The following is a 13188-nucleotide window of genomic DNA, read 5'->3' as shown; positions in this document are numbered from 1 at the left end:
GACGTCAGGTGATGTCGTTAAGCAGCGCAAACAGTGACATTAGTGATCTTTTAAGCGGTAGTCTCACAACCCGAATAGTAAACAATAAACATGGAGGACATGGAGTCGTTAGTGTTGCTGGTCTTGGTGCTGTGGCTTGTCACCGACAACGCGGACAGATACTGGCAAGAGCGTATAGATGAGGCAAGGCGCATAAGGCTTCAGAAATTCTCGTAATTCGTAATTATTCTTCTTCCGGGTTTGCGGTGTTTACAGATCCCAGCGCGCTCGCGGGGCGTGTGTGGGCATGTGAGGACACTCCTCCTCACCAATCAGTGCACAGGGGAGTGTCTGCTCACGCCCCCAGCCTCACTCGGCTCGCTTTGGCTCGCTTCAGCCCTACTCCAAAACCGTACGAGTTTTAGGGGCTAAGCAGGGCTGAAACGAGCCGAGTCGTGCTGGTTTTTGGTAGTCGAAACGCGAGCCGTGTCGGGCTGAAGTGAGCTGAAGCGAGCTGAAGTGAGCTGAAAAAGGGTAGTGGAAAAGGGCCAATAGATATATTCCTGGAAGCAGTAAAAGGTCTCAAATGCAAAAAGATTATCTCCAGACTGTATGATTCCATTGTATCCATGACGAGAAACAATACAATGAAGGTTAAGCTGAGATGGGAAAAGGAGACCAACTTAGTATTAACACAGGAGGAATGGGAGAAGATATGTTCTCATCTCATCTCATTATCTCTAGCCGCTTTATCCTTCTACAGGGTCGCAGGCAAGCTGGAGCCTATCCCAGCTGACTACGGGCGAAAGGCGGGGTACACCCTGGACAAGTCGCCAGGTCATCACAGGGCTAACACATAGACACAGACAACCATTCACACTCACATTCACACCTACGGTCAATTTAGAGTCACCAGTTAGCCTAACCTGCATGTCTTTGGACTGTGGGGGAAACCGGAGCACCCGGAGGAAACCCACGCGGACACGGGGAGAACATGCAAACTCCACACAGAAAGGCCCTCACCGGCCCCGGGGCTCGAACCCAGGACCTTCTTGCTGTGAGGCGACAGCGCTAACCACTGCACCACCGTGCCGCCAAGATATGTTCTTATCAATGGAAAACAACAAGCTCCCCCCAGTGGAGATTCTATAGCTGGAAAAATATTATCAGATTCTTTTGTACACCGGCCCAGAAAGCTAGTTTCTCAACACAAACGGACTGCTGGAGGCATTGTGGCTGTGATAGAGCCAATCATTACCACATTTTTTGGGATTGTCCCTCCATGGCCCCCTTCTGGGAAGGGGTTCATAGTTGCCTGGAGGAGGCACTACGCATGGACATCAACCTGGACTTTAGAACCATGTATTTATGCGATCTTGTGGAACTTGACTGTGGGAGAACGTTGAAATATTTGCTGAGGGTATTACTGGTGGCGGCTAAAAAGGCCATAACTAGAAAATGGCTTCAAAGGGACCCACCAAGTGTGGATGAATGGCTAGATGTGGTGTACGATGTGTATAAAATGGAAAGGATTACCTACGCAATGAGAAACCAACAAGACAAGTTTAATGATGATTGGATGATTTGGCTATACTTTGTGCTACGCAAGAGACCAGATTTTCTTTAAAGTTTTTGCTTCCTGTTTTTGTACTATTATCTTTTTTTTTCCTCCTCAGAATGTGAAGGTTTGTTTTTAAATATCTCCCCTGGTTCCCTTTTGTTGTGGTTTTTTTTTTTTTTACTTTATTGTTTTTGTGTACAATTTTGAATTGAAAAAGGGAAAACTTCAATAAAAATTTAAATTACAAAAAAAAAGATAATATACTTATCACAACTCCCTCTGCAACCCACACAAACACCAACTCTAATTTCAACTCGTCAGGACTTCAATTCAAGACTTGTCACGTGATCAGCCTAATCTGTTCACAATCACACTTGCTCCTGAAATCTCACTCCTTATTCTGTGTTTGCGATCCTAACTTTTTCTTTTTTTTTTGGTTACCAATATTGTCAATATAGTCTAATATAGTAGTCCAACAACTATTAACATTATATAGCCAAATTAGCTAGTAGGTAACAACTGGGTAAAACTCAATAGCTGGCAATATCGACGATAATATATGTTACAAATTCATACTGAAGGTATTAGGGGTGGCACGGTTCACAAAAGTCGCGGTTCGGTACGTATTGCGGTTTGAGGTCTGCGGTTCGGTACGTATTGCGTTTTTTTTTTTTTTTAAATCTTAAGTACTCTGTATTTGGGCATATAGCCTACTATTTACCTTAAGTAAACATAGTTTAGGATACAGCATTTAAGAGAGGTTAAAATTATAGTTACAATGAAATAATCATGCACAAACTGAGTTTGAGTTGACATAAGCACATTTTATGAACAATCTCTGATGAAAAGCCAGGTAGTATTTTGAAACAGCAAGAGGGAAGACATGGATGATTTCAACAGCTTTTTTATTTACTACAGTATTTATACAAAGTGTCAGGAGTGTTTGCTGCCATGTTGTGGCATCTAGAGGAACCAGGTGTCTTTTGTCACATACAGAGTTTTCATAATTGGAAGAAATAAAAATGAGTTCTTAAAGCTTACTTTTGAACAGATGTGTGTGTTAAAACTTAAACTTTTATGTGGCGACCAACCAACCACCTATATACAAAAACCGAATCAAAAACTCTTCTAATCCCTGAGAGTGAGGATGTATTTTTTCACTTGAAATTAAAGTGCAGTGTTTTGAAACGTATGGCTGGATTTCTTATCTAATCTTAAAGTGCCACTGTATTCTTAGAACGATTTATAACAAAATACACACACAGCCAATATAAAATATTGCAATAAAACCAATCACTGCACTGTTTAAAACAAACCTCCCCTCCCCTCGCCGGAAAAAAAAAAAATCTAGTTCGCCCATTATCCTGTGTCATTCTGAGATGCGCAGATAGACAGTAAAGGGAATTCCGAATTCCCTTTACTGTCTATCTGCGCATCTCAGAATGACACAGAATAATGGGCGAACTAGATTTTTTTTTTTCCGGGCGCCGCGGTACGCCGGAAATCCGGCGCGGCGCCGGAACGCTATCACCCCTGTTCGCGCGAAAGAGAACCACGTGGTTTCATACGGGCATACGGCTTTTTTTTTTTTTTGGCGAACGTCTTAAATAGGGGTACCGCGGTTTATACGCGTATTGCACCGCAACAGGCGTATCGTACGGTTCGGTTTTTTTCCCATAACCGTGCCAAGCCTAGAAGGTATCTTCACTCTAAAACTTACTAGTTCACTCTCTGTATGATGGATTTTGAATAAGGCCTAAAGTTTATCTTCGTAAACTGTTAATTAAGCATCCTGTCATAAAATTTCCATTACTGTCTCATTTTGCAGAGTGTACCCCGCCTTTCGTCCGTAGTCAGCTGGGATAGGCTCCAGCTTGCCTGCGACCCTGTAGGACAGGATAAAGCGGCTAGAGATGATGAGATGAGATGAGATGAGGTCTGAATAATAAAAAATGATTAATGATTTAAGACTAAAATGTACATTATTTTCAGGGGGTGGTGCATCCTTCATATGCATCCTTCAGTCATCCAATTATGTTGGAATGTAGGCTCAGACTTCTATAGAGTTAAGATGCTCTCTGAGGAGAAGTACTGATGCTGATGATTACGAATCATCTGAAAAACCTGCTCTTCTCCAGATAATCTCCAGCGATCTTGAACCACATGTACATGACCGCAATAATCAATACATCTCTAACAAGCAGTCTGGCCTCTTCCATCTTCAGGTTTGTTCAAGTTACACCTTGATTATAGAAAACCACACTTGATGCATTAATGCTGCTAAACACAGACCTGTTTCTCTCCTACGATTTCTATCCAAGGCAGTGGAATGTGAAGTTCTTGCATAGACATCTTCAAATCTTCAACTAAATGACCTGGAGGCCAATCTGTCTCATTACAAAGCCATGCCTTCTAAGAGGTTTATCAAATGAATAAATATGTCACATCTGCCTGGGACATTACACCCCCCCTCACCTGCAGAGAGGTCAATACCCCAAATACTAGGACACTTCTTACATCATCTCACCACTTCCTGTTCACAAACTATATAAAGTTCCTGCAATCATACACACACTACAAAGTCTTGTGCTTTCCATAGCTCTGAGCTTTTGTATTGTGTTTGCTTATTTGGTATTTGACATCTGCCCCTTGTCTTGATCTTTCAACTTCAGCTTTGGATTTGACCTTTGATGTATTGGATATGGATTTGAAATTGAAATTACACCTCTTGCAAATTAATTCACACAACTTTCCTGAGTCCTGCTTGTTACAAAATAATTCCTAAAAAAATCAATCAACTTCCCAAAAATAAGTGCTGTTACCACCATCTTTTTGCTGTGAGAATGAGCATATGTGTACCGTAGACTCCGCGGCTGAGCAGCAGTAGGAACTCGCTGACAGCTCGGTGCATCTCATGCCGGTTGAGGTCGAGCAGTGACACCACCTTGAAGTCGAGCTGCCGCAAGAGGTTGCTCAGCTCATACACGTCAGCCATGGGGGCTCTGAGCTCCCGATGGTGTGCATAATTCATATTTCCCATCAGCAGTGCGACCTTGTCTGTGGCTAAAAACATATGAGAAATGTAATGCTTGAAGATTAAAAGCATTAATAAAAAGCAGTTCCTGGTAGTGTGCTCATTAGTTTGTGAACTACAGGAGTTCTTGAATGAAATTGTACTTCAAGTTTAAGCTCTTTTTATGAAATTTAACTGCACATACCATATAAATCGCTCATCTGTCGGGGAAGAGAACTGGCTTTATCTGAAAAGTAAGTGCACTCATGAGTAGATGAAGCTGATATAAATATAAAGCAATAACATAGATGTGATCAAAACCGAGCGTACGTGCATCATCTGTTTCCCAGTAGGCATCAGTGCAGGACCCAGGACCTGAATGAAAACAGTCATGCAATTCATTTGTTTATATATTTTTTTCTTTTACTGTGACATAAAAAAATGGCTCTGTTATGCTGTAGGGGACATTTATTTATTTTTGCTGCATTGTTGACTGCATGGTTTGACATATAGTATTTCTTTAGAGGGAACCATTGCAGAAAATCAATACAAAGTTCTTCTGACTGCTCACTTTATTCTAACATGAAACATTTCCAGGATTAGCCTGCCACCATTCACATGGCACTAGGGTCACTAAACAGATCAATGAGACTGAAAATTATATAAATCAAAAATTGTAATTAGGCCTTCGCTCATACCAGATCTTAATCTAACTGAACATCAATGGGAGATTTTAGATCAACAAGTTAGAAAGCTGTCCACCACCAAAACACCAAGTAAGGGAAAATCTTTTGGAAGAATGGTGTACATAGTTCCAGTGCAGTTCCAGAAACTTGTAGAATCAGGGCTAAGGCGTACTAAAGCGGGAAGTCATGGCCTAATGGTTAGAGAAACAGCTTTGGGACTAAAAGGTTGCTGGTTTGATTCCCCAGACTAGCAGGATTGACTTAAGTGCCCTTGAGCAAGGCACCTAACCCCCAACCGCTCTGGCAAGAGTGGTGGTGTACCTTGTGTCTGATTAGCCAAAGAAAAACTGATGATGTGATCATCAGTTCAGGCATTGAACCCGACCAACTGAACCAAAAGCTGTTTTGGCATCACATAGTGGCTCATTTACACTTTACAAGGACTTCCGTTATTAGGTTTTCCTTTAATTTGTCACCCGTCTGTATGTTGTTCAACATTAATTACCAATTTCTACTTGCACATTGTCACTCCACACCTCATGATACAGATTGTACACTCTGCAGCTGTAGATACCTCTGTCTGCTGTGGTTACACAAGGAATCTGAAAATAACACACACACATACAATATATATATATATATATATATATATATATATATAAAAGATATTACATGGTTGCGCAAAGATATGAAGTTTACACAGGAAGATAAACTTCGTATCTTCGTGTCACTGTGTAATGTTCTTAATATCATATGGACACATCCACAAAAAAACAAACAAACAAAAAAACCCCAGCAAGTTCATCAAATGAATTTTAATTTTGAACCACTTCACCATTTTGATAACGCATGTCTAGTCAGCAGGAAAACACTGGGAGTGACGTCATCGGAGTGAAATATCAGGAAATATGTCACTCAGATCCGTGATGTCTTTTATATGAAAAAATGCAAGTTTTTCAACACGAGAAGATAAATTTCATATCTTCAAGCCAACATGTGATGTCCTTTTTATAATATAGACACATTCACAAACAAAAAGTACCCAAATTCATCAGAACAATTCATAGATTTCCTCCCAAGTGATATATAGAGATTTATGTCATGGTTTTGGGTCTCCATGTCCTGGATGTAGGTCATATCAAAAATACGAGTGGCGTATTTCCCAGTAAAACATTCGTGTCTATGTAATTTTATATACACACAAATACAAAGGCAAATACAAATTGCATTTGTATTTACCTCTAGCTCCATCATGAGCTACCTGAACAATTAAACACATTTTTAAAAAATGTATTTATTATTAGTCTTAGATGATGTGAAATGTCTGTCATACAAGTTAATGTGTATGAACTGTTATTATAAAAATTCCAACATATTAAAACAGATGGATTAATATTAACATAGCCTTCATGTTTCAGTTGGAACTACTGTCTGAGCCATGTTGTTTTAGGGAAATAATGCATGCCTTCAGACCATCCTTCCATCCATCCATAACCACTTATCCTGTACAGGGTTGCAGGCAAGCTGGAGCCTATCCCAGCTGACTATGGGTGAGAGGCGGGGTACACCCTGGACCAGTGTTGTTTTCGTTAACGATGACGAAATTATTTCATTAACGCACCTTTTTTTCATGACTAAAACAAGACAGTGACGAGCTAAATATAACTCTTTGATCACAAAAATAGGGCGGCACGGTGGTGTAGTGGTTAGCGCTGTCGCCTCACAGCAAGAAGGTCCGGGTTCGAGCCCCGGGGCCGGCGAGGGCCTTTCTGTGTGGAGTTTGCATGTTCTCCCCGTGTCCGCGTGGGTTTCCTCCGGGTGCTCCGGTTTCCCCCATAGTCCAAAGACAGGCAGGTTAGGTTAACTGGTGAATCTAAATTGACCGTAGGTGTGAGTGTGAATGGTTGTCTGTGTCTATGTGTCAGCCCTGTGATGACCTGGCGACTTGTCCAGGGTGTACCCCGCCTTTCGCCCGTAGTCAGCTGGGATAGGCTCCAGCTTGCCTGCGACCCTGTAGAAGGATAAAGCGGCTAGAGATAATGAGATGAGATGAGATCACAAAAATATGACGAGACGTAGCTGTTGTTTTTGTTGACGAGACAAGACAAAAATGTTAGTGGGTTGGCTATAGGACTATCAAAATGCATGGCATTTCCTCCAACAGTGCGTGCAATTTGTCTGCCAAATGCTGAAAATATCAGCAATGCACCTGCATCCTGTCCTTGTTTGGTCACGCCCACCACCAGGCATGTCCAGGCACAGTGCACACCACGGCAGCCACACACAGTTCATGGACCATCGGCAACGCCAGCACAAAGGCTTGCTGGGCGGAAAAGACATGATGATTTATGGACATACTTTACACATAATCCAGCAGAAAATAAAACGGAATGCCTTGTAGTGGGAGACAGAGGTACACACTGTGGCTATAAACTACGTGGCAAGAATATGACCAACCTCAAGAGGCATCTAAAGGCTCACCATGCTGCTATTCCTGCGATGGTAAGTTAACATTACAAGAAGTCCTGTTAACAAATCATGCATACGTTTGCTAGCTTTGGTTAATGTCACTCAACAATCGGTCTGTGATGAATTTCCTATGAAGTTTTCCAAAACACTGTGACCTGGCGAAAATGAATGGGTAGCTAGCTTCAAGTTGGCTTGGTTAAGCTAACTTAAATTCAGTTAACATGTCATGAGTAGGGGCGGCACGGTGGTGTAGTGGTTAGCGCTGTCGCCTCACAGCAAGAAGGTCCTAGGTTTGAGCCCCGGGGCCGGCGAGGGCCTTTCTGTGTGGAGTTTGCATGTTCTCCCCGTGTCCGCATGGGTTTCCTCCGGGTGCTCCGGTTTCCCCCACAGTCCAAAGACATGCAGGTTAGGTTAACTGGTGACTCGAAATTGACCGTAGGTGTGAATGTGAGTGTAAATGGTTGTCTGTGTCTATGTGTCACCCCTGTGATGACCTGGCGACTTGTCCAGGGTGTACCCCGCCTTTCGCCCGTAGTCAGCTGGGATAGGCTCCAGCTTGCCTGCGACCCTGTAGAAGGATAAAGTGGCTAGAGATAATGAGATGAAACTTGTCCTGCAGGGATTATTAGTGGGACAGCAACTGAATTCTTTGTCATATATTGACCCATATTTGAGTTACTGTGAAACATATGGGGGGAAATGTAGCTTTTCAGACCTGTTGCTGTGCCTTAATATGTCTAAATGAGCAGCAGCACACCTGGCTACTCTAACATTAGCAGCAGGTTTAGCCATCATATTTACATTAACGGACAGCGTGGTCATCTTCTAGTTGTGTGTTCATCATGACATGTTTGTGCTCTATCAGCGCATTGCGACATGTTAAAGCCTCGGTCACAACTGGCCGTACGTGCTCCTACGGCCGGTCTACGTGCAAAAAACACACGAAACGCACCGAGGGCGCGCGTGAAACGCACGGAAGGCGCGCGTGTGACGTGCTGATTTTCGAGCCGTAGACTGGCCGCAGACCGGCCGCAGAGGTTCTTTGTCATGTCAAACAAACTCTACGGGCGCTTACGTTTTTTTCAGGTTGCAAGGTAAATTTACAGCCAACGCGTGTCTTTCTCCATGAACAAAAAAAACGCAGCGATTTGGGAAACGCCAAAAATCGCATGGCCAAAAAATTGTACGTCCGGTTGTGACCTAGGCTTAAACGGAGGCAGAAACACAAGTCTTGAACAATGGAGTATACACACTAGACAGCGTTTATGTAGAGAGCATACACACTAGACAGCGTTTATGTAGAGAGCATACACACTAGACAGCGTTTATGTTGAGAGCATGCACACTAGACAGCGTTTATGTAGAGGGCATACACACTAGACAGCGTTTATGTAGAGAGCATACACACTAGACAGCGTTTATGTAGAGAGCATGCACACTAGACAGCGTTTATGTAGAGAGCATGCACACTAGGCAGCGTTTATGTAGAGAGCATGCGCACTAGACAGCGTTTATGTAGAGAGCATGCACACTAGACAGCGTTTATGTAGAGCATACACACTACACAGCGTTTATGTAGAGAGCATACACACTACACAGCGTTTATGTAGAGAGCATACACACTAGACAGCGTTTATGTAGAGAGCATGCACACTAGACAGCGTTTATGTAGAGAGCATGCACACTAGACAGCGTTTATGTAGAGCATACACACTACACAGCGTTTATGTAGAGAGCATACACACTACACAGCGTTTATGTAGAGAGCATACACACTAGACAGCGTTTATGTAGAGAGCATGCACACTAGACAGCGTTTATGTTGAGAGCATGCACACTAGACAGCGTTTATGTTGAGAGCATGCACACTAGACAGCATTTATGTACCATAGAGCAGTGGCGGCTGCTGGTTTTTAAAACAGGGGAAGCCCATTTTACGCATTCATCGTAAAACCTGTAGGCCGGATATCAAAGCATAGAAAGGTGTGCCCCATTAGCATAGTGAACTAGACAACCCTACCTAGTGGCAGAAAGTATTTTTGCTTGTACATTTCATGTTATAGTCTGGCTTGCCAGGCTAGTGCCTCATATCCGTAATCAAAAATATCAAACATCCAAAAATCACTGGCTATTCAACGAAGAGCCTTGAACATCATACCCTGATATGCAACACAGAGTCTTTAACACCCAGCTGTGCAACACATCCTTGAACATCTTCTGCAACACAGTCTGGAAATTCATAACCAGGTAGGCTATGCAATACACAAAACCTTGAATATTATACCCAGGTATAACCTATAACACAGAGCCCACCATTCTCTTAACATTACTGAACAATATACACACTTCAGATTCATGAACATTATATGATGCACACTATTTATACACAAATTCTGCCCTCTGCTCCTTTTCCAGAAAATGGTCTGTGACCCTGTCATACTAGCTGGTTGTGCTTTCCAGAGACTTCACCAATTTCTGTTAGCAGCTAGCACTGCAGATCCCAATAAGGCTCAAGCTAGCCTACAACCAGATTGAACTACAAATGAAATAAATGAGTGAATTCGCGAATGATCAAACTGATAGAATGGATGAAAGTTAACGGAGCACAACGAGTAATATTTACATTTATTTACAGAGTAATGTACAGAGACATCAATGAGAAGAAACGTTTATATGAAAAGAAATTCGGACAGCACTTTGGCACACGACTACACTTTCTCGACATCCGCTAGGGACTGACTGATCATGCGCTTATCATGTTCCTCGCTGACGCTGAAGTACAGAGCCCTCCCTCCTCATGTCTTTAACACTACCTCCAATAATCCTTTATCAGCCCGGCTTCTTGTCCCTCCCACTGTCTCGTTTAGTCCCAGAGAAGCCCGGCTTCCCTGGAAGTGACGATTTTGTCGATTTTAACCAATAACAACTAGCCGAAATTGGCTGTTCAGAGCCCTCTCATAGACTGCAACGGAAACCCGGCTGCCAGCGCATAGAGCCCATTGAAATAAGAAAGGTTACAGCCAGTGTTGCCAGATTGGGCGGTTTTAAGTGCATTTTGGCGGGTTTTGAACATATTTTGGCTGGAAAACGTCAGCAGTATCTGGCAACGCTGGTTACAGCCTGGCAGCAAAGGTGATTCTCGTAGCGAACTGCAAGTTCGTCAGACATCACTCAAATAAGTTACAGGATAGTTATGAACGTAAATACAATCTTGGGCATATATTATGTTATGCAAGTTATTGTTTTAATGAGAATTCAACGTCATAGATGCCGCAGTTTGGGGAGAGAATTTTAGGGGAAGCTCGGCTTCCCTTGTTGTCTCTGAGAAATCGCCCCTGCCGTAGAGAGTATGCACACTAGATAACGTTTATGTAGAGAGCATGCACACTAGACAGCGTTTATGTAGAGAGTATGTTATGCACAACCTGTCAACCTCGATTACAATTTCTTATCTCTGTATTGGTCTAATTTAATGTTTTAAAGTAATTATTTTTTCAACTAAAATGAATGACTAAAACTGGACTAAAAACCTTTTAGCTTTCGCTGACTAAAACTAGACCAAAACCATCAAGGATAGAATTGACTAAAATGTGACTAAAACTAATAAGCATTTCGTCCAAAAGACTAAGACTAAAACTAAATCAAAAATGGCTGCCAAAAACAACACTGCCCTTGACAAGTTGCTAGATCATTGCAGGGCTGACACACAGAGACAAACAACTCACATTCACACCTACGGTCAATTTAGAGCCACCAATTAACCTAACCTGCATGTCTTTGGACTGTGGGGGAAACCAGAGCACCCGGAGGAAACCCACGCAGACACGGGGAGAACATGCAAACTCCACACAGATAGGCCCTTGTCAGCTGCTGGGCTTGAACCCAGGACCTTCTTGCTGTGAGGTGACAGTGCTAACCACTACACCACTGTGCCGCCCACCTTCAGACCAATCATATTCAAAAATTACACTCATTTGTAAATACAGTACAGGTCATAAGTTTCAACACACTTACTTGTTACTATGAATGAGAAAGTGTGTCCAAACATTTGACTAGTACTCTACATTTATACCACAGTGTGGTTGAATTCTCAAATCAGGTGTTGATTAATTATCCTTAACAGAACGGCTCTGACAGTCCTGCCGGATGTATCATAAATCACAGGTTTATATTCATGCACTTCTTCTAATGCATCATCATTTCTACGGTAACAGCTGATTCACTGGAACTGTATGGTGAATCTTCCACATAATTTAAGCCTAATAGTAAACTGCCAATCTCATCTCATCTCATCTCGTTATCTCTAGCCGCTTTATCCTGTTCTACAGGGTCGCAGGCAAGCTGGAGCCTATCCCAGCTGACTACGGGCGAAAGGCGGGGTACACCCTGGACAAGTCGCCAGGTCATCGCAGGGCTGACACATAGACACAGACAACCATTCACACTCACATTCACACCTACGGTCAATTTAGATTCACCAGTTAACCTAACCTGCATGTCTTTGGACTGTGGGGGAAACCGGAGCACCCGGAGGAAACCCACGCGGACACGGGGAGAACATGCAAACTCCACACAGAAAGGCCCTCGCCGGCCACGGGGCTCGAACCCGGACCTTCTTGCTGTGAGGCGACAGCGCTAACCACTACACCACCGTGCCGCCCAATAGTAAACTGATTTTATTTAAAAAAGTGTGTTGTTATTCAACAAAGAAAAATGAATCATTGTTGCTATGGCAATGTTTTCTGGAAGCAGACGTTTATGGAACAGTTAGCAAAGGAGGCTCCAGTGTCAGTACTTTGTAACAGTACGTTTTATGCTATGGGACAGTGCAGTCTATACTTTGTGCTTTCTCTCTAAGATGAAAGATGACAAGCTGCATTTTCTTTTTTGTTTTATTAACTTAAGAGGGACAAAAAAAGCAAGGAATGATTGTTTATATCTGTTATAGTATAACACAAGTTATAACAGAAACCAATGTGTTTCACGGATGTTCCATAATACTGCATGTAATAATAAATGGATCAAAAGTATTATGTGCCATTCATTAATTTAAAAAAATGTTAATCATTAGCAAAATTGTTGTGGGACCAAAGGAATAAAACACCTGTGGGCATGCTGATAGATGGATGGATGGACGGACAGACAGACGGACGGACAGATGGACGGACGGACGGACGGATGGACGGACGGACAGACAGACAGACAGATAGAAGTGACACCTTTATGAACTGTCTGATGGCCTTTAGTAGTGGTTGCTTGTTGTGGTACCACTGAAACTGTGGAGGTGGGTTGGCCTGGACAGAACATTCCAGATGTAAGGTATCACCCTCGGACAGCACGTGAGCTCTGGGCTGCTGCGTTATACACAACCCACTCATCGATGATGGGAAGCTCACATCAGAGCCTGCAATACAATCAGAGACATGAACACTCAGCCTTAGCCTCAACAACATGTGTAGCATAAAACAAGCTCTGATTGG

The 13188-nt window shown here is 42.7% G+C and overlaps 1 protein-coding gene across 4 annotated transcripts in view; it reads right to left on the bottom strand.

The window, feature by feature from the left end:
- The window catches only part of malt2 (MALT paracaspase 2), a 79052-nt gene that overhangs the window by 23602 nt on the left and 42262 nt on the right, over positions 1–13188 (bottom strand). For all 4 annotated transcript variants that reach the window (XM_060941241.1, XM_060941240.1, XM_060941242.1 and 1 more), the window contains 5 exons: positions 12928–13112; positions 5745–5841; positions 4884–4928; positions 4759–4800; positions 4400–4603 (listed from right to left, as the gene is read on the bottom strand). In XM_060941241.1, the coding sequence (XP_060797224.1) occupies positions 4400–4603; positions 4759–4800; positions 4884–4928; positions 5745–5841; positions 12928–13112 (573 nt within the window). The remainder of the gene's footprint in view (positions 1–4399; positions 4604–4758; positions 4801–4883; positions 4929–5744; positions 5842–12927; positions 13113–13188) is intronic.

Source organism: Neoarius graeffei, chromosome 15 (genome assembly GCF_027579695.1).
Source record: "Neoarius graeffei isolate fNeoGra1 chromosome 15, fNeoGra1.pri, whole genome shotgun sequence".
NCBI classification, from domain to species: domain Eukaryota; kingdom Metazoa; phylum Chordata; class Actinopteri; order Siluriformes; family Ariidae; genus Neoarius; species Neoarius graeffei.
The sequence above is the reverse complement of the archived record's forward strand: the minus strand, read 5'-3'. Positions and strand labels throughout refer to the sequence as shown.